The following is a 22364-nucleotide window of genomic DNA, read 5'->3' as shown; positions in this document are numbered from 1 at the left end:
CACTACTGTCACTAAAACCTACTCGGAGAAAAGAAAAAATAATACTAAATGATTTCAGTTTTAGAGGAGGGTAATCCGCAACCTCTAAAAATGCCTCAATGCTTTCGAGAAGAGGGGTAATCCGCACTCTATCAAGAAGGCAAAGCTCTGAAATCGATGTTAACAGTCTTTTTTACTAGCTATACTTAACAAAAAGAAGGAATTAATATCAGTCCAAGAGAGGGTAATCCGCAACCCTTAGAACGCTCAAGTATCTCCAAGGAAAGGGGTAGTCCACTCTCTGCCTCAAAGAACTAAGCTTTGATATTGTGATTGAGAAAATATCAGTTTAGAGGAAGGTAATCCGCAACCCCTAAAGCGCTAGAATACCTTCAAGAAGAAGGGTAATCCGCTCTCAAACAAGAAAGATTCAGCTCTGATATTAAGATAAAGGTAGTCTCGACAAACTGTCACGGACCAAAAATACAAAGAAGAAATCTAAACAAGAAGATCAAGAAGAAATGACAAGAACTAGATTATCAGATGAGTACAAGAGCAACGCCAAGAGAATTGAGCTAGAGCTTCAAGAGATGTGTTGTCGAGATTGAAGAACTCTTCAGCCTCGATTCCTATATATACTACTGGCCTATGGTTCTAAGGAAGCGCATCAAGAAACTTCCCAAGAACTATGAAGCTTCTCGAGCAACTACTCAAGAGCTAGGAAGCTTCTCAAGTAACTTCCTAGAATCTACTAGAAGATTCTTAGAATATTCTAGAGCCTTCTAAGGGAATCTTTAGGGAATCTTCAAAGAATCTTTAGAGAATCTTTAAAGAATATTCTAAGAGAATATTCAAGGAATCTTTTGGAAGTTTCTAGAGACTTCTTTCTAGAAGGTTCTAGAAATTTGTCTCTAGAAAGGTCTAAGGACTATGTCCCTAACAGCATACCGTACTACGTATAAAGTTACTACCAATGCTACTCCTTTTCAATTGGTTTATGGCCAGGAAGCAATATTACCTATTGAATTGGAAGTCCAAAGTTTATGAATTATTACAGATACTAGATTTGAGAGATCATGATTCATTATGACACTGTTTAGAAGAATTAAAAAAATTTGATGAAATTAGAGTCAATGCATTAATGATCATGGAAACTACACAAAAATAAAGGAAGACTTATTATAATAGTAAGCTTAGACCAAAGGCTTTTATGCCAAATGATTTGATACTTCTTTATGATAGTCGATTTAAAAAATTTCTAGGAAAATTTAAAGTTCAATGGCATGGACCATATCGAGTTATTGACAGATTTTCAAATGGTTTCATATAATTAGAAGATTTTATGGGTACAAAATTTATGACACAGATCAATGGCAATTGGCTTAAATTTTACTCTACATAAACTTGGGACGGATTTTCTGTTAATAAAGGAGGAGTCGACCCAATTGATTGGACCATAGTAAGAAGTAAGAGGGAGGGTTCTTGAGAAGCATCATATTTTCTTTTGTGGTTAAGGAGAAGATGGCAAACATGGTGTCTGAGAAAGCAAGGTTGGAGACCGATTGGAAGGAATGGCAAGAACGATTGTAAGTAGAGTTTGCAATGTTGCAGACTAAATTAGCCGCATTAGCATATGAGGCCAATAATTTAGTGGAGACCAATACGCCAGTTTTAGTGACAACACCTTTGGAGATACCTTTGAAATTGACAGAAGAATGGCAAAAGATGTTAGAAGAGCGTGACAACCAAATTGCCCGACGTGAGTCTCAGGTACAAGAATTGGGTTTGTTGAATGAAGATCTGATGGTGCGTTTGGATGAAGAACCCTCGAACACCGAGGCAGATGACGAAGATATAAAGAGAAGAAGGTCACTAATTCAAAGGGTGGTAAGCCAAAGCCATTGACTGAAGAAGCCAAAGCTGCTACGTCTTTATAAGTTGATGCTAAATAATGTTTGTGAGGATGCTGCACAATTAGGAGTGGAGCTATGTAGAATAGGCAAATGAATTTTATGGTAAGTTATTGATTGGTTATTGATAATCTTGAGAATTGGACTGATGGCTAGGCAGTTTATCTAGTAATAGTAGATTGTTAGTGGAATAAATGGTTAAGAATTCAAAGGGTCATAACCTTTGGAATCCGTTGGAAGACAAATCATCTTTTTAGTAAGATAAATAGGTTGAGAAAAGAGAGATGAGAGCCAGATTGTGAAAGTAGTAAGCCAAGATAAGCTTGGTGCTACCTCTTTGTTTTCTTTGCTTTTATTATTTGCTTATGAAGAATTGTGATTGAGAGAAGTATTTTTGAATTGATAGTCGTAGAATGGATTATGTGTTGAATGAAGACAAAAGTAGTAAGCCTTGGTATTTTATAGTTTGATAATTTATTTCAGATAGCCAAAGTACAGTCAATTGTGACACTAATAGATCCAATTCATATAACCAGTCTTTCCTCGTATTCCAATCCACCTCTATTAGTTCAATTGCTTTGGTATACTGAAACTTGAACACAATGAGAACAATAAGTATCCACTCTCGTATTATATATATTCTTGCTTGAGAATGCATTAGACATCTAGCTATGGAAGATAAATAAAAATACAATAATAATTCTACTAAATCTAATAGTGCCTTAAATAAACTTCAAGTATTTTTTAATAAATCCAATCAAATTTTAATCAATTAAAAGAAATATAAGATAATCCAATTGGATATTAGGTGGCTTCCTATTCCAATCTAAATGTTGAATTTCTAGTATCAATATCTCTTTTTTGAATTATTGAATTTCTTTCAAATTTCATCCAAATATTAAAAATTAAGTCTAAAATTTATATTAAAAAAATATTTTTATTCTAATTGAAAAATTGCTAAAGATCTTAAAAATACTTACTAACCCTCAAATTTCAATTTTTGAAACCTCAATCAATAAAAATCTCTATATATTTTAATTTGATTATTTGATTAACTTTAAAAATTTTATATACATTTATAACTAATACATCAATACATTATCTATATAATATGATATTTCATTTAATAATATGATATTTCTTTCATTCATTAATCATATTACATCATAAAAATGCTACCTTTTATATTTTGACTTTTTAATCAATTGAATTTAGTTAAAATTTATACCAAAATGAATCTATGAAGGGCATACAATGTGATACATATCAAAAAAAGAGATGAATGAAAGAGTGTGTTTAAAACTAGGTATAGATATTTTAAATATAAATTATGCCTATTGGACTTACAAATGCACTAGCAGCTTTTTAATGATTGATGAATGATATATTTTTAAAAATTTTAGATGACATCTTCATCTATTCTAAAAATATAGAAGAATATAAACTTCATATTTATCATGTATTACAAAAATTAAAAGATATGAAATTCTATGCCAAGATATTAAAAAAAAAAAAAATATAGTTTGTACTACTCAAATTGACTTCTTAAGATACATCATTTCAAATGATGGACTTTTTATAGATCTTAAGAAAGATAAAACTATTATAGATTGAAAGATCCCAAAAATAATAAAAAATATCTAATATATTTTAGAATTCATCAATTATTATTGGATTTTTATCAAAGACTTCTCTTAAGTTGGAACATTACTTACGCATTTGACTTGTAAAGACAAGTTTCAATGGAGTTAAGAAACGGATGCAACATTTGAAGCTTTAAAGACAATCTTTGTTTCTACACCAATTTTATATTGCATCAACTTTTTTAAGCGATTTTTTATGGAAATAGTCACATTAAACTTTGCATTGGATGTCGTAATGTTACAAATAGAAATAGATGATAAACTTCACCTAGTAGCTTTTTATTCCAAAAACTTTTTAGTAGCTATAAACAACTAAAGATCCATGACAAAGAATTTCTTACAATTATGGATTTATTTTAAGAATGGCAATATTATCTAGAAGGCACTTTTAGTCAAATCATCGTATGTATGGATTACAAGAATCTTAAGTATTTTATATTACTACATATTTTGAATCATCACCAAACTTGTTAGAGCATGTCCTTATCAAGATTCAAATTTAAGATCATTTATCAACTAAAAAATAACAAGGTTTATCAAACATACTCTCTAAATGATCTTATCTTATACAAAAAGAAAAAGATGCCAATCTTAATCAACAATGAATAATTCTATTAAAACTATGGCATCTTCATTTTCAGGCAATGAAATCAATACCAATTATTGATTCAACTTTCATTAAGCAAATTTAGTCAAATATGTCTATTAATCTTGTTATTCATAATATTAAAGAAAATCCTTCAAATTCTTTTGATACTTTTAAGTTTGAATTCAATTATAATCTACTATATTTCAAGGGACCTTTATATGTTTTAGAAGGTGAAGCTCAATTATAAAAATGAAGACCTTTGAGATTGACATTTTTTTTTTCAAGTAAATAGTAAGATAGAATGTATTTGGTATTTCAACCTAGGAAGGAAGTTTCAATATTTGGTGATTTTATTGTAGATATGAACGACTTTGGATGGTATTATAAATATTTTGTTTGAAAGAAGTTATAAAGGTCTCAATAATGATATAATAATAGGATGATCTTCTCATTGTGGAATAGGATATTACGGATGGTTAAGACGACTTATCAACTATCTTCAAAAGAAACAAAGATCAAAATATGTGGAACATATAATTTGATACATTTTAAACTTCTTCAACATGTAATCATTGCTTTTCATGGAATTCATCTTTAGAAAAGAGAATAATATCACGGACACATATATATTGTAATTATTATCTAAAAAATATAAATAAGTAGAAATAGATAGAAATAGATTAATTTCATAATATCTTCTAAAATAAATTCTTAGAAACTTCATAGACATTGTTTTGAATTTTTATATATTTATAGTTGATTTATAGGTTAGCAACTTTGTCAATAAGTTAATCATGTGCCATACATATTGATAGCTTGCAAAACAAGCTTATTATGAATCACTTATATAAAAAACTTATCTTGTAAATTAAGATATGTATTATAGAAAGCCAATATATTTTCGAGGTCCTATTGAATATTATCAAGTAGCTCTTAAATAGATAATATACATAGAGGCAAAAGTAAAGCCTTCTTATCAATTCCTTTCTTGCTTCTAATCTAATTTCAAGAGTCTCTAGTTTTTTTTTAATATTCATACTTTCTTATTTTTATTTTGTCATACTTCATTGAAAAAGTCTTACTTGTTTATTTTCTTTCATTGAGTTCTTATCCTTGACAAATCATTGGTTGGCTATTTCTAAGACCAAAGACTTCAAGATATTATTATATGTACCAATTCTAAAGCATAATAATCTCATTTTAAATTGTACAAAATTTGTGCAGAATTAGTTCCTTCTCTAAACAAAGATAACTTGAATTACTAAACTTATTTTAGATTACTTACATATTTTGATCAATATTGCTCTTGATAAATTCTTGATTTTGTAGCTACAAGTCAATCTTATTATATCAAGCGCAAGGCACTTAGTGAAGATCGTTGTTATATTATATTATTATATGGCATGATTTCTATTTAAAAATATACTGAATATTTAGCTGTAGAGAATTTACCTTTTGTTTATTAGACAAGTTCCAATAAGTGATGTTTTCTTATTATAAAGGCCAAAAAAATATAATACTATTTAAAGATATTTTATTAATAAAATCCTTTTATATTTAAAAATTCTTATACATAAGAATTTCTAAAGCATCTATAAATGGCCTAACATCCTTAATAATATCAAATTATAACCAACTTTTTGATAATAAGTTTGATTTTCCATAAGTTCAAAGAAAATTGATAATCATCTTATAAATATCTACCTTTATATCATATTTTTTCTATAGCTCTATATCTCCATCTTTAACATATATATAAAGTCTTAGCTCTAAAAAATCTCTTTATTTTGCACAAAATACCCAAATTATAGTAAAATACCTTCAAAACGTTTTTTTCTTTTTAAAAGATTTTTTTTCTCCAAAATTTAGAAATACATATCTTTTGATCCAACCATTCAATTTTTTTCAAATTTCTATATAATGTAGAATTTATCCTTATGATTTACTATAATAAAATAAACCATAAATCTATGATAGATTATTTGGCATCTTAGAAATCCTAGCATGTACTTTAAACCCTAATTTATAAGTACTTGAATACTATTTTTTCTACATCTCAAAAATTCAAACTCCAAATGCTATAAAATTTATATATAAATTTTATTATTATAATAATATACAACTTTAGAATTTTTTTATCCAAAACCTCATCAAATTATTCAAGATATGACTCAAAATACAACCACTAGCAAATCGGGTCACTTATTGCCCTTAGATTGCAAGTACTAACTTCAACTTCCTATAATTCCTTCATTCTAGCTTAGAATTTATCAAGAAATATATAGAAAGTGTAGCCAAAAAAAGTATTCTCTTCAATCCCAATTACTAAACTTTTATTTCTTTCTTTATGCTTATGTTATATCCAAAAGAATAATAGTAGGTACAAAACCAACACCTTAATTTTGAGCATCTATATTTCTTTTATAAAAACTCTAAATCACACAAAAATTATACCAAACCTAAATGTTTTGATCATAGCCTCTTAAGTTCGAATTACCTTGAAAGAATCATCTTAATTCCTAATAAGGCCTCAATCAACCTACTTAAAGTCCATTGAGCATGCCTTTTGGCTAATAATAGTAGAGATTTTTATCATTCATCTCTGTTCATCCATATAAATGCCTGTAGAATAAGTAGTTATTTTCAAAATATAGATATCTAATATATAGTATAAACAGGAATAGATAATTGCTAAAAAGGTGGTTCAGTAGGTAGAATGGATGAATAGTCAGAAAAGGTAGTTATCATCCGTAGTATAGGAGTTGGTATCTCGGGGTAATATAAGGAGGATGGGAGAGAGGAAGAAAATGCCAGACTGTGATAGTCATGAGTTGGGATTAAGCTTGGTGCTTCGTCTTTGTTTCTTTGTTGTTGAAGAATAATGGATAGTTTCTGAATACTAAGAAGTGAGTCTGTAGAATAAATCAGAGATTGATTTATGAGTTATTGATTATGTAATTGGAGTACTAAGTGATTGAATTATATGAGAAGTTATTAGAAGATTGATTATGGATGGAAGATTATGATTGTTGTTTATTGATAGTTGTATGTATGTATTTCGACAGAGAAAGTCTGTGATTATAAGAATTCTGTGAATTCAGATTGGTTGGAGTGAAGTCTATTATTCCTAGTATTGGATGGAATTTATTGAGTTTTGAACGGTCCTTTGAGAGTGCAGGTTTGCACATTGTCGTTATCAATTGATGAAGGAGTATTGTTACTGGGAGGAAGCATTGTAGTGTTTCTTAGTATTTTAGTGGTTTGGAATATAGTTAATTGTGTGACTCTAACAAGTGAAATTCATGCGCTTAATCTTTCCCTGTGTTCGAATTTCCCTATATGGGTTTATTCTGGGAGGTTTCTTCCAGAATAAATAAAATGACAATCACATTTTGGCGCCACTGTGAGGGATTGACAACATTATTAAGTATTAGGAATTAATTGCCGAAGCAGTAAAAGAGATTAGGAAGCAAACTCAATAGAAATAATGAAAGAGTATGGTTATTAAGAATGAAAATTTAATAGCAAAGAAAATAAAGCAATCAAAAGAAAGAATAGAGAGATCGCAAGCAAGAAATTTGTTATGTAACGAGCAAGATCACAAATTGAAAAAGAAGCATCGACAAAGTTGGATTAAGCCATGGTTGCAGGCCTGTCGGCATATTCGATCATACCCAGAAGACGATCGACCTCTAATATTTCAAAAGTACACACCATTAAAGAAATTACTAAGAGCACCCGCGTGGAGTGTTGCTAATAGTCCAGCATACCTCTCGAAGCTGTTAACGGAAAGCAAAGAAGGCACAGAGGAATTAGGTACTCCTTTGGATATTTTCTCAATTAGAGATACGTCCGATTCTAACAAGACTAGTTCTGAAGATTGGCATAAATTACTTGCTAATAAAGACCAATTCAGAGTATATCAAAATCCATTGTTTTCACCCCATATTCAACCAGTAAAATTATTTCGGGATAATAATAGTCAATCGGGAAGGCTTGGAAGTCTGAAAAAGACTTTTACGAGAGACAGTTTTTATTTTAATAAAGAATTAAGCAGAACACCAATACTTTTAATGGCGTCCAGAGGACCAGCAGTTCCAATTGCAGTCCAAATGGGTGCGGCGAGAGATCGCACAACTAGCGTGGTTCCATTACCTACTTTTAAAGGTTTACTAGGAGCCGATCTAAATCAATATTTATCACAATTCTTGACTGCATGTATAGCCTATAATGGCAGAATTGAAGATATTTGGTTAAGATGGCTGCCAGCAACATTAAAGGATATAACATTTGAATGGTATAGTCGCCAACCCGTCGATCAATTTTCTAATTAGGAGGTATTAAAAAATACATTTTTAATCCATTTTCGACCAATTGGTTTTAAAGAATGTCTTAGAGAAAAATTAATGAACAACATAATGGTACCAAGGGAAGTGGTACAATCATATTATGGTCGTGTAGCAGATATACTTTGAAAATGGCTAAATAATCAAATGTCGGAATCGTTTGTGTTGTCTATATTGGTTAATTGACTACACCCACCAAAATTGAAGATGTTTGTAAAGGAAGCCCAATTAGCCACCATTGTATCATCTCTTGAACGAGCAAAAGTATGGGAGGAATGTCACTAAGACCAGAACTTAACAGTTGGAGCCACAATGATTCCATCTCAAGGAGGTTATCAAATGATAAATTGGAATGACGCATCGGAAAGTTATCTGAGAAGGAATGATTATGGTACAATTCCATAGGGAGTAGTGGATGCCGTCCCATTGCAAGCTATACCACCATCATTATCACATCCATATGCGCCTTTCTCTATGTATCAAAAACCAATACCTACGAAGGAATTGTCAAATGTATTAGTATCAAGAAATCCCAATGAATCATTGCTGTTAACATTGACGAAAAAAATAGATGAATTGGCTATGAATCTGGCCAAAGATAAAGAAAAAAGGCATGAACCGACCAATATGCGATCTGATGTTTGGTGCAGCAATTATAAAGGACAAGGTCATTTGGTAATTGAATGCTCTTTACCACCCCAAATGATGATCCAATGTATATTTTGTGGAGGTAAGCATACCACTGCCAATTGCTGGAATTTAAGGAAGCAACAAGTCAAAAAACAGGCCATGATTCAATCAACTTTGTGGGATATCAATCAAGTACAAATGAATAATAGGTTTGGTTGAAATGGAAATCGAGCGAATAAACAAAACATGAATTATTTCAATTTCCTAAACTCCAAATTTCACCAAAAAGGTATATCCAATACTCATGGATTGGCAATGAACCAACAAGGATACCATCAGTATCTACCCATGACAAAGCCAATGCCAAAGTCTACAGTACCAATGGATCAACAAGATCCTTTACTCATCCAACATAGAACAGACCTAGCCATTATATACCAATAGAGACACCCAATATCCCTGAAGGAGTTGAGAGGAGACCACTTTGTTGCTATCATTGTAAACAAATCAGACATTATGCGAGTGAATGTCATAATCCAAGGGCCAGTGGTGACTATGCTCCAATATGTCGAAATTGTAAGCAGTCTGGTCACACTTATCAATAGTGTAATATGCCCTTTAATTATAATAACCAGGACCACCAAATACAAACAAGCCAACCGGTGGAGGACAAAGTTCATGTTCAACAAAACTCACCAATACATCGTGTCGAGGTAGTGAACGCAGTACTTACCAGAGGCCAACAAAAAGACAAGAATCCAATTCAGGGCCTATATGAATCAATCACAGGAGAGCAAGTAGCACCATCAATGGAGCTAAATAAACCAATATCAGTATTGGAACGTATTCCAATATTGAGACCTCAACAGACTGAGGAACCCAATTTGGTTCCACGTGCTAATTTTTCAAGACCATCAAGATCCATTCCAACTGACCAAGTACCAATACCTATACAACTCAATAAAAGATCTTTCGCATTAAAGGAACCTTTAGTAGTAGAAAAATTGGTAAAGTTACCAGCGGCAATTTCAATCGCCAGGAAGGAATTGCTGCCTAACAAAGTAAAATCGAAACCAATGAAACGCAAAAGAGCATTAAAAATTACTCTCAATATGGAATCCTATGACATTTGAAGGATTTGGATGTTATTCAGCCTTCAATTACAATGAAGCAACTTTTGGTTGTAGCATTGGAATGTTGATCTATATTGAATTCAGCGTTAATATGACAAAGATTTTGCACTAAAGAAATTTATGAAGTTAGCTTAAACCCAGATCCAGGAGCACCAACAATCGATGTATCAATCAATGGCATTTTCATTCCAGAGGTACAAGTCAATGGTGGCTCCACTGTGAATTTAATGAATGTGGATACAATGGAGGATTTGGATCTAAAGCAATTGCTACCTACAACATTGGTCTTGCGAATGGCAGATCATAGTCGGGTAAAGTCAATGAAAATCTTACGTAATATTGCCACTGTAATCGCGAGATTGACATACAAAATTGATTATATTGTATTTCGATTACAGAGTTCTACATTATCATATCCCATTTTATTGGGCAGACCTTAGCTTTATCAAGCCAAAGTTAAGAACGATTCGGACTGAGATACATTGGTAATTGGAAAAGACTATGATTAGATCGTTCTACAGATGTACTAAGTAGAATATCATGGAAAATCTCAATTACCAGAATCAGAATTTACATCAGACAATGAGAGTCAATCGATTGAGGAAGATGATGATGCTATAGGTTCACCACAATTTGGGGTAGGACAAAACACTTCAACAGGAAAGGTAGGAGTCTACCAATGTGGAGGTCTCGAAAAATATTTTGTTCATCTGGAAGATGCAGCAAACTTCGATCATGCTATTGCAGAATGGATGAACAATCCCGCAGTCCATAGAGTCAGCACATTGGAACCAGAATTGGGTAGTTCCCATATGTCGGATAATATAAGATATTCAGATAAGGAGAAGACAATTAAATCACTACATGTTGATATTATAGGTATAGAATTGGATGGTTGGAAACAATTTTTTATCCATCACAAATATGCCTTTGCATGGTCGTATGTGGATTTGACAGGGATTCCAGTCGATGTGTATCAGCACCAGATTATTTTGGAGGAGGGTGTTACGCCAATTTGTCAAAGACAACACCGACTTAACTCAAAATATTCTCTTTTAGTGAAAGAGGAATTGGATAAACTTCTCGACATGGATTTTATTTATCGTGTTCCGCATAGTGCATGGGTGTCGCCAATCGTGATGATATCCAAGAAGAATGGAAAAATGAGGATATGTCTGGATTTTCGAAAGTTAAATGCAGCTATTAAGAAGGACTATTTTTCGTTACCGTTTACAGACAGTATTTTAGAGGCAATGGCCGGACATGAATGTTACTCATTTTTGGACGGATTTTCGGGGTATAATCAAATTAAAATTACTGAAGAGGACCAGTTGAAGACTACATTTACTACAGATTGGGATACATTCGCCTATAAAGTAATGCCATTTGGGTTATGTAATGCCCCGGCTACTTTTCAATGGATAATGATAGAAGCGTTTCAAAATTATCTATTTTTATCAATAGAGATATTTTTGGACAATTTCTGCACCTTTAGTACAACGGCTGAACATCTAGCATGTTTGGATAACTATTTGAATCAATGCGACAAGTTTGAGATATCTCTAAATTCAAAGAATTATCAATTTGGCGTACTATCGAAGAAACTATTGAGACACATTGTCTCTGTTGAAGGTATCGCTATGGACCCCAATAAAGTTACTCGTATATTGGATTTACCAAAACCAAATACGGTGTCGAGCGTGCATAGTTTCATAGGCCATATCAACTACTATCGGCATTTTATTGAATCCTTTGCAGTTATCTATCAACCGTTAATCAACTTGTTAAAGAAACCTCTGTCAGACGGATATAGTCAAATATGGACAAAAGACTATACTTTTGCATTTGACAAATTGAAAGAGAAATTGATATCTGCTCCAATTCTTGTAATATCTTGTTGAACAAAATCGTTTCATGTCTATGTGGACGCATCCAATATTGCTATTGGATTCAATCTCAGTCAAAAGGATGAAAAAAGATTAGATCATCCCATATATTATGTAAGCCGATAATTCGTTGCTGCAGAACAAAATTATAATACTATCGAGCAAGAAGCCCTCGAAATAATCTACTCTATATAGAAATTCCACCACTATCTACTTGGATATCCATTTGTATTCCATGTCGATCATGATGCGCTTAAGTATATGATAAATAAACCTCAATTGAGTGGACGAATTGCTTGATAGGTGTTACTTCTTCAGAAATTCAACTTTACGATTAACGTTTGACCCGACAAGAAACATGCCAATGCGGATCACTTATCCCGTTTATCTAATATATTGGATAATGAGCCGATAAACGATGCTCTTCCGAATGCACAACTATTTGTTGTGGATGTCATTACACCCGAATATGGTGAATTGATCCAATATCTAACGTTTCAGACTTTTTCAATTTCTTATAATGAAAAATTAAAGAAGCATCTGATTTTAAAAAGTGCACCATGTACCATGATTGGAGATGCCTTGTACAAACAAGGGCAGGATGGAATTTTATGCCATTGCATCTTTCAAAGTGAAGTTCGTACAATTTTGGAAGGATGTCATTTGGACAGTTGTGGAGGACATTTTGCGGGTAATAGCACTGCACGTAAGGCTTTAATGGCTAGATATTGGTGGCCAACAATGTTTTCGGATGCACACCAATATGTTTGTCATTGTGATCTTTGCTAAAAAATTGATCGCCCTATTGGAACTTCTGCAATGCCATTGGTACCAATTTTTGCACAGGCACCATTCGAAAAATGGAGTATTGACTTTGTAGGACCCATTGCACCTGCCTTTCAAAATAGACAGACACATTATATTCTAGTAGCCACCGATTATGTCACCAAATGGGCAGAGGCGATGGCAACGAAAACTGATAATACCAACATCGTAGGAACATTTTTATATGAGAACATTATCACTTGTTTTGGCTATCCAAAAGAATTGGTTAGTGATCGTGGAACACATTTTATTAATACAACAATTGAAGCATTAATAGCGAAGTATGAGATCAAGCACCACAAAACTACATCTTATCATCCACGAGCCAATGGGTAGATAGAAAAGACCAATGGTATCCTATGTAAGATCTTAATAAAGACTATTTCAGGAGTGGAAACCGATTGGGACACTAAATTATTTGCAGCTTTATGGGTGTACTGTACTACATATAAAATAACTACCAATTCTATCCCATTTCAATTGATATACATTTAGGACACAATTCTACCAATTAAATTGGAGGTCCAAAGTTTACGAATTGCGTTGGATGAACATATGGAAGATAGAGAATCTCTTCAATATATGTTAGTCTAATTGGAGAAATTGGATGAGGCTAGGGCTATGGCTCTCTTGATCATAGAAGCTACACAGTGTTGTAGAAAGAGTTATTACGATAGTAAGTTACGACCAAAATATTTTATGCCCAATGATCTGGTGCTACTTTATGATAGCGGCTTTAACAACTTTCTTGGTAAATTTCAAGTACGATGGCATAGGCCATATCGGGTGGTGGAAGGTTTTCCTAATGGTTCCGTTCAATTGGAAGATTTTTTAGGAACCCACTTCACAACACGCGTTAATGGGAACCAGTTATGTCTGTATTATACATAAATCCGGGATGGATTTACTCAGTGGTGGGAGGGAGTCTCCGTAATAATGATTACCGACAAGATTGGAAAGATTATGATAGCTAGGAAACGATTGATGGTTAATTTTGGATACTGAAATTGACTAGTCAAAAAATTAGACATTCTTATTAGATGTGAGATTAAAATACACTGGATTAGACGTTCTTGATTCGAACCTCCAGTAAGTAGTTAGGAATGGGGCACTCATAGAAGATTTCATTGTTGCAAATTTTAGACATTGTGCTTTGAATTGTAAGCTTTGCGATAGTAATCAACAATAGTGTTAGCATGAGGAAGTATTGAGAGTTTGATTTTCTCAATGTCAATGGAAAGAGCGAAGAGAGCACCGGAATGATCGGAAAGTCGCTGTAATGTAAGGTCTAAGTGCGATCTAGGATCGCCGTCTCTTGTAGTTATCACCAACATGGAACCGATGAAGTTAGATATATGTTGGTCATTGAAAAGGCAAAAAGATTTTAGAAATATAAAGTTATTTACATTTTCATGAGGATTGGATAAACTACCACCAATTGATGTAGAACGAGTGACGGAATATATAGAAAATTATGATCCAGAGGATGGTTTGAGTGTGATAAGAGGAGTCTTGATTGGGATAGATGAGAATATCTTACACAAGGACTTACATTTACCAACCAGAGAGCTTGAGGTGAGAGAAGTTGCGTCAAATGACGTCAGGCCAAGAACCTACTTCAAAGGAAGAATGTCGTTTCTCGAGCAAAATCAAGGATGGAAGATACAGGAGGCACTTACGTCCAAACTTATGGAATGGATGTGGTTTGTTCAAAAGTGGTTAGCATTGAATCAGCATACCATCTATATGGCAAAGCGATTACTGTTTTCCACGACAAGAACACTGGAAGGCATGGTATTCAATTGGACAGCTTATGTGGCCACAAGGATACATGCAGAAATGGGAGCTAAGTGGAAGACGGGGAAGTTTGCTTCACTATTATGTTCCAATTATGTAAACTCAGTGATTGAGTATATATTGAAACAAGAATCTCAACCAATAGTTCCAAGTTTATAAACGGGAACAGTTAGTCCAGGAGTAATGGTGTATGAAGTGGGAGAATCAAGCAGAGCGGCAGAACGAGAAGCAAGATCAATATCTACATCATAGCGAGTTCCAATTCGGCTGACAATAGAGATGACAACACCAATACCAGTTCCAAGGGAAAGCAACCAATTAGGCTTTCAACGGGGTGTAACAGAAGGGTGGAATCTTAAAGAAGTTATATTGGGTCAAATTTCCCAATTGCAACTTACAGTGAGTAAGCTCAAAGATGAAGGTAGCTTAAAAAGGCAAGTGGAAGCGAGTAAGAAAATAATATTGGAATAAAATTCTAAAATCAGGAAACATGAAGAAGTCATCAAGGTAGAATCAAAATCCAAGATGCGAGTGAAGTGTGAATTGGATGAGAGAGTAGAAAATTGATCAAAGCAGAAACAGAGGATTCAGCATATCTTGAAAAATCAAATGCAAGAATTACTATAAACTCGCAAATGATATAGATTGAAACAGGAGAAGATGAACGCTCAGTTGAAGATGGAACGAAAAAAGAAGGAGGCATTGGAGCTTGAAAAGAAACAATTTGGTGACTAATATCGAAACAAAACGGATGAGCTACAGACAGAAATTATTTTTTTGAAAGAAACAGTAACAAAATTGGAGAGTGATTTAGTCAATATTAGTCAGTCATAAACATCTGCCTCAACGGGAGTAAGAATTGGAAAATTGGAGGAGAAATTGTAATAGCAGCAGCAACAATTGGAAGCTAAAGATGTTAGAATACTCCAATTGGAAGCTAAGGTTCGAGAATTGGGAGGATATAATGAAGATTTAATAGCTCAATTAAGGACAAAGATTCAAGACAAGTCGGAGGAAGAAGATATAGTATTAGAACAAGACCAAATGGAGCCAGTTCCAGAAATTGAAGAGATTGAACAATCTAGTTAAAAAAAAAAAAAAAAAAAAAAAAAAAAAAAAGAAGAAGATTGATTTTTGTTTATCAATACTGTGTTTGCGGAGATGCTACATAGTTAGGAGTGGAGCTATGTAGAATAAGTAGTTATTTTCATAATATAGATATCTAATGTATAATATAAACAGGGATAGATAATTACTGAAAAGGTGGTTCAGTATGTAGAATGGATGAATAATCAAAAAAAGTAGTTATCATCGATGGTATAGGAGTTGGTATTTTGGGGTAGTATAAGGAGGATGGGAGAGAGGAAGAAAATGCCAGACTGTGATAGTCATGAGTTGGGATTAAGCTTGGTGCTTCGTCTTTGTTTCTTTGTTGTTGAAGAATAATGGATAATTTTTGAATACTAAGAAGTGAGTCTGTGGAATAAATCAGAGATTGATTTATGAGTTATTGATTATGTAATTGGAGTACTAAGTGATTGAATTATATGAGAAGTTATTAGAAGATTGATTATGGATGGAAGGTTATGATTGTTGTTTATTGAGAGTTGTATGTATGTATTTCGACAGAGAAAGTCTGTGATTACAAGAATTCTGTGAATTCAGATTGGTTGGAGTGAAGTCTATTATTCCTAGTATTGGATGGAATTTATTGAGTTTTGAGCGGTCCTTTGAGAGTGCAGGTTTGCACATTGTGGTTATCAATTGATGAAGGAGTATTGTTACTGGGAAGAAGCATTGTAGTGTTTCTTAGTGTTTTAGTGGTTCGGAATACAGTTAATTGTGTGACCCTAACAAGTGAAACTCATGTGCTTAGTCTTTCCCTGTGTTCGAATTCCCCTATACGGATTTATTCTGGGAGGTTTCTTTCGGAATAAGTAAAATGACAATCACAATACCGTAATTATTCTTTTTGCTACCAAAATCCCTCTTCAATCTTTTTTTTTATAAGATTTATATAATATACATCCTAAACACCAAATGAAGAAATAAAACAAGATTTCAAGGATTACCAATATCTAATGAAGGTAGTTTTAAATATATAAAACTATTATCAATATAAAATCAACCTCAATAATAGTCTTTTTAAATTAATTATTTCAAAATAATAATCTAATCATATTTTTTAACTAATTAAAATCTAATAATGTGGCTCTCACAACATTGTATAGTAAATTATATATATATATATATATATATATATGCATCATTTTTATATAGTAGCCGAACTAAAATACAATAACAAGTTGTCTTTTTTGGAAATGCATTGGGCATCTGGCTGTAGAAGGAGAAGTTATGTTTTATAAATATCTAAGAAATTCTAATAGGTTTCACTCATATAAGAAGAATGTAATTTGAATTTCAATTCAAAAGTATTTAAAGTCAATACAACTAATTAAACTATACTAATTATTTATCTCTTCAATCCTATTTTTATCAATTTATGATATTTTTAAGGTAGTAAAAGAGTTTCTATAGCATAGAAGGTAAAATTATTAATCAATCTTTAATCTACTAGCTATTAAGACAAGAAAATAAATTAAGAGGCTTTTATAAAAGCCATATTTAAATGTCTTGAATTTTTATTGAATCAAAATAATTAGATATTAATTAAAATTTTATTTTTGATTATATTTTCACCATATAGTCATGTTACAACATGACGCCATAGAACATCTTTTAAAGCTTTGAGACCAAGTTTTCTTGCTCAACTTTAAAGAAGTCATATAGTTAAGAAATACACACTTCTTTTTTCAACTCTCTATCAAGAAAGCAGTCTTAACATCCATGTAGACAAGCCTCCAATTTTCTTGTGGGGCTAGTAATTATTTGAATGGTGTCCCACTAAACTATTAGGGCAAAAATTTCATCAAAGTTCACTCCTTATCTTTATTCAAAGCCTCAAGCAATGACCTTGGCCTTGCATATGCATACCATTCCGTCAAGCCAAAGTTTTGATTTAAACACCCACTTTATTGATATAAGAGTTTTTATAGAAGGGAGTAGAACAAGTTCCTAAATGGTATTTTTGTGTATTGAGTTGATTTTGTCTTCCATTGCCATAAGCCATCTTAGATCTGAGCTTGCTTCAGTAAAAGATTCAGGCTCGAGGGAAGCAGAGGCACTGCCAATGAAATAGTCTTTGGTACCAAGCAGGTGGCATTGTGTGACGCAGAGCATATAATGGAGGTTCTGAGTGAGCCGATTTTGTTGATTCATGATCTGTAATTATTTAGGACTTGTTATGAAAGGATGATAGATCTTTGATTCCATCATTATTTGACAAATGTGCATGGGAGATGCTTGATTTCATTTGAAGAAAGTTTAGTCTGGTGATGCACGGAAGTTGGATTAGGTTGGAGATCTGTTTGTAACGTACAGTACAGTTTTTGCTACTTCTACTTATAGTTCAATTGGAATTTTTCCTGCAAAGAACATGCATCAAACTTTGATTTAAATTATTCTATTTTTCCTTTTCGTAACTCTGTTCTGTTGAGGTGTAATTAGGGCAAAGAATTGTATGTAGATGTCTTGGAATTCATAATATCTTGCAAACTCAAGAGATTTGTATTCTCAGTCCTTTCTCAGACCGAAGGATGTAGATTCAAAGACTTATGTGATACTCCACTTGATTCTAGAAGATGCAAAAAAAATTCAAATGTTTGGCTCTTGTTTTTTATGAAACAAATCTAGATCTTGCAGTTATAGTCATTTGTGAATGTTAAAAAATAATCAACTTCTCCAATAGAATGCCTTAGCAAAGGACCACAAAGATTTGAGTGGATGATCTCTAGCTGCGACGATGCTTGATGCTCTGTTGTCTTCTAGAATGCCAACTGTGTATGCTTACCCAATTGACAAGCTTTGCAAGTTTCATCTAAAGATGGCAATTTTGGTATACTACAAGATTGTTTACTCATTTGTAATAGATTGTTGTAATTCAAATGGCCCGAATATGCATGCTATAATTTGGCAAGATCTTGCTCTTTGGTTTATATTTCTATTCCACAGACTGAAACTACAAGTGGGCTAGAAATTACGGAGTGAGTTTCAAACTGTGAGGTCTTTCTTAGAACGCTTCAATACTTCTAATGAGTGAAAATAGCTTATAGAGACCGATTTTAGAATCTCTGCTACCTATGGTAATTGTTTTGCATGGTCTTTGTGAAGTCAATACTAAGCACATAGATTAGATAAATAACACAAGATTTTCAGAGTTTGTAATCTCACCTATACAAAGAAGGTTTCTACCGAGGCCTGGTACGTAACGAACATCTTGAATTGTTTTTATTTCACCATTTGGCATCGCACTTGTCTCTTAGCAAACGGTACGGTAACTAGGTGGGTCGAGTGGCAAGAATGTGAGGACAAGGCAAACAGGCATAAAATATTTCATACCTTGCCCTCAGTTGTTGTCGATGAAACTGTTCTTAGATCCACAATACCTGTGGGCTGTTCAGTAAGCTGACCATGATTGCTGCGAGGAGCCATACTCTTCCTCACGACAAGATCATGGAGCTTGGGCGACCAGCATTTAACATAGAAAGTGGGTCGTTGTTCGTTTTCAAAGCGACCCACTGATGGATATGTGGCCATACTGCCTCGAGGACGACGCATAGGCTCTGTTGAGGAACCGCCCCAGTGGTTCGACGTCTGTCTCCTACTCCTCCATCAACCCTACACCAGAATATATGCAAATTTATAACTTGCAGGCAGTTTACGGGGTTCGCAAAGTTCACAGCTCACTTCAGCACTTTTGAATTACAATCCCATCATGTCAGTGACACAGGTCATCTGAAAAAATTATCTAAACTTTTTACTACGTTGTGGAGGATTAACACGATGGAGAGGATTAACCATCTGAGACGTCCAACTACTTCGAGGGCCTGCAAAGTCCAGTCGTAACAATATTGCAAAACCTTAATATCCCATTGCGGTGTTAGGAAATCCATGTCCACGAAGATAAAAACTTAAATGACATAAGACGTGGGATAGAATTTAGCTTCGAAGGCACGAAACAGACCGCGTTGTCCACTGACTTTTCAAACTATTGATTACCACCAACAATGAACTTCAACACAGCATTTCAACCAAGATACTTAGGAAGAAAATAAAATATAATATATAAAAACCACAGCATTTGATTGCCGACATGTGTGCACCGTAAGAGAAAAATTTGTACCCTGCACTAAATCTAACCTGGTTTACAGGTACAAAAGAGTGCTATTAGAGTTGGGTCCTCATTTCTTGCTCAAACTTACTGAGTCTTCTTTGTGGTGGTAATTACACTTCTGTGTGTGTCAAGACTGACTCCAGAAACCAAAAGGTAAGAATCTCCCTTTTCTTTAGATTGAAATTCGTTATTGTGGATCTAGTATCCTGTTTCGTAGGTTCGGAATATTGTAACAGTGACTGCCGCTAGTATGTAAACATTTAGGGGAGTGGAAAGTATCGGACCTCGTCGAGGATAGAATGTTTCTCACAGTACTCCTTCCGATCAAGTTGATTACAAAAAAGAAATAAAAAAGTTGAATAAAATCGATGAAGTATTGGCTGAGATGCTTCCCGCTTTGGGGTCAAAGCTTGAGAGCTTACTGCCTGGCATGAATCCGATCATGGACAACAACAGAATCCGTTAGATTATTTGCTCAACTTGCAAAATGATCAAGTGAGCGTTCAACATGCCGATATCTCTCTCGCTCTATTTTGCTCAGCTGACAAGACCCCGAATTTTTAACAGTCGAAATCCAAAGCCCTTCCTATTACTCACTTAAACCCCTCCGACTTCTTCAACTCTCCATCATATCTGAAGTTCCACCGTAAACTTAATGTTTTGCTCCACAAGCACTTTAAACTGTCTCGTGCGTACCACACAGATTCTTCATCACGGTCTCCTTCTCACCGATCTCACCACTTCCTCATAGAGAGTAAAAATAAAAACAATAGATTCTCTGTCTCACGTCATCCCATACAGAGAAGCACATGAAAGAACAAACGGCATCCATGTCGAGAGACAACCGAGAGCATATCACAAAGAAGGTTGCATCTGCATACAGAGAGGTGACACAAATGCTGGTGTAGTGCGCACTGGGCTTGTTCGTCACGACGCCATCAACCAACTTCAGGGACGATCTCATACCAGAAAAGAGGCTACCAAGAAACAGTGTGTGCTCACGCAACGCAATCCCAATTCGCACTTCCATGGCCCCTTCGAACCAACATCACGAAACATCACCACCACTGCCAAAGCAAAATCCCTCAAAATTGTGGCGCATGCTATCATGCCCTATAAGTCTAGTTTGCAGTGATCTCCACAGACAAGCGAAGTCACACACGAAAACCCACATCAAACCGAAGCAGAGCTAGAAGAAAGAGCAACAAACAAACCCAAAGAAGTAGAAAATAGCAGCATGGCAGAATCCACTCACTAAGGCTATGCTGCCGACTAAGGTGGCAGCTGCAAATACTCCCCCACAACTGAAACCAGAACTACTGCTACTGCTTCAACACAACACAAGAGCAGTGGTGTGAGAATAATGGCAACGACTCTGTCGGTGTGTGCATGTGAAGCTGGGATTGTGTGTGTAAATGTGTGCAATTAAATCAAAGCCCATGTTCAGGGAGGCAAGCGGCAATGGAGTGAGCATACTGAAGATCTTTGACAAACCACTGTCCCTCACAAATACATACATTCCTACACTCTCTCAGACTCTCTCAGCCACACAGAGCCTCCTTCTGAAGCCCACTGTTCATGATATCCCCTCTTTATTCCCTTCCTTCCTTCTTTTCATTCCTTCCTTCTTTTCATTCCTTCATTCTTTTCATTCCTTCCTTCATGTTTGTGACTGTGTATATATGTACACGTTTTCAAACAATATCTACCACAGTATCCCAACACAACCCACCTCGTCCACCTATTCATACAGAACAATGACACCACTGCTAATTAACAACGAATAAGAAGAAGAAGAAGAAGAAACAAGGGATGATGGAAGGAAACAACAGAAAGACAGCCCATGTGAGATCATTGGCTCTCCTTACTGAAAGCTATTTAATGATGATCAAAATTCTATAAAAATCTTTTATTCCAAAAAAACATGATAATATATATATATATATATATATATATACATACATACATATATTAACATGGAATGTTTTCAAGTATGAGGATGATGATTTAATTCAAACTAATAATTTTCTGAATTGTGTAAAAAAAAGTACATATATAATTATAATGTTTTATGTTTTATTATAGTTTTTTAAAGAGAACTTAGTTGCAATGTGATTTTAATATCTGTACAGAAATCAAAACAAAATAAATCAAAATATTTGCAATTTGTGGACGTAAAGTGACTTACAATCATGACTAAAATTCTGTGCATGAATGAATAGAGATTTTTTTATAATATAGTGAGTAATTGATATATGATAATATATTATAAATACTAATTAATATAATACAACATTTAATTTTTTTTTGGAACTTAATATTAAACTTAATTTTTTAATCATATAAATATCAAATGTAAGAATGCAATATTTTCTTATGTAAATTTTGATTTT

General features: G+C 33.7%; 1 protein-coding gene across 7 annotated transcripts; it reads right to left on the bottom strand.

The window, feature by feature from the left end:
- Positions 1 to 18696: 18696 nt before the first annotated feature.
- Positions 18697 to 21523, bottom strand: LOC112278692 (uncharacterized). 7 transcript variants are annotated; one of them, XR_002968778.3, is made up of 4 exons: positions 21227 to 21523; positions 20853 to 21006; positions 20256 to 20396; positions 18697 to 19684 (listed from the first exon to the last, which is right to left on the bottom strand). XR_002968778.3 is itself a non-coding variant. In XM_024512327.3 (3 exons), exons 2-3 carry the CDS (start codon positions 20999 to 21001, stop codon positions 19298 to 19300), a joined length of 327 nt encoding a protein of 108 aa, XP_024368095.1. In that variant the 5' UTR covers positions 21002 to 21038; positions 21227 to 21523; the 3' UTR covers positions 18755 to 19297. The 7 variants fall into 7 exon arrangements, 2 of the variants coding, with proteins under 2 accessions (XP_024368095.1, XP_024368094.1); XR_002968777.3 differs by having other exon boundaries at positions 18697 to 19475; XR_002968780.3 differs by having other exon boundaries at positions 18697 to 19475; positions 20256 to 20392.
- Between the last annotated feature and the right edge of the window lie 841 nt (positions 21524 to 22364).

This window comes from Physcomitrium patens, chromosome 2, assembly GCF_059467195.1.
Source record: "Physcomitrium patens ecotype Gransden chromosome 2, ASM5946719v1, whole genome shotgun sequence".
Taxonomy (NCBI): Eukaryota; Viridiplantae; Streptophyta; class Bryopsida; order Funariales; family Funariaceae; genus Physcomitrium; species Physcomitrium patens.
This window is presented reverse-complemented; position numbering and strand designations above follow the sequence as displayed.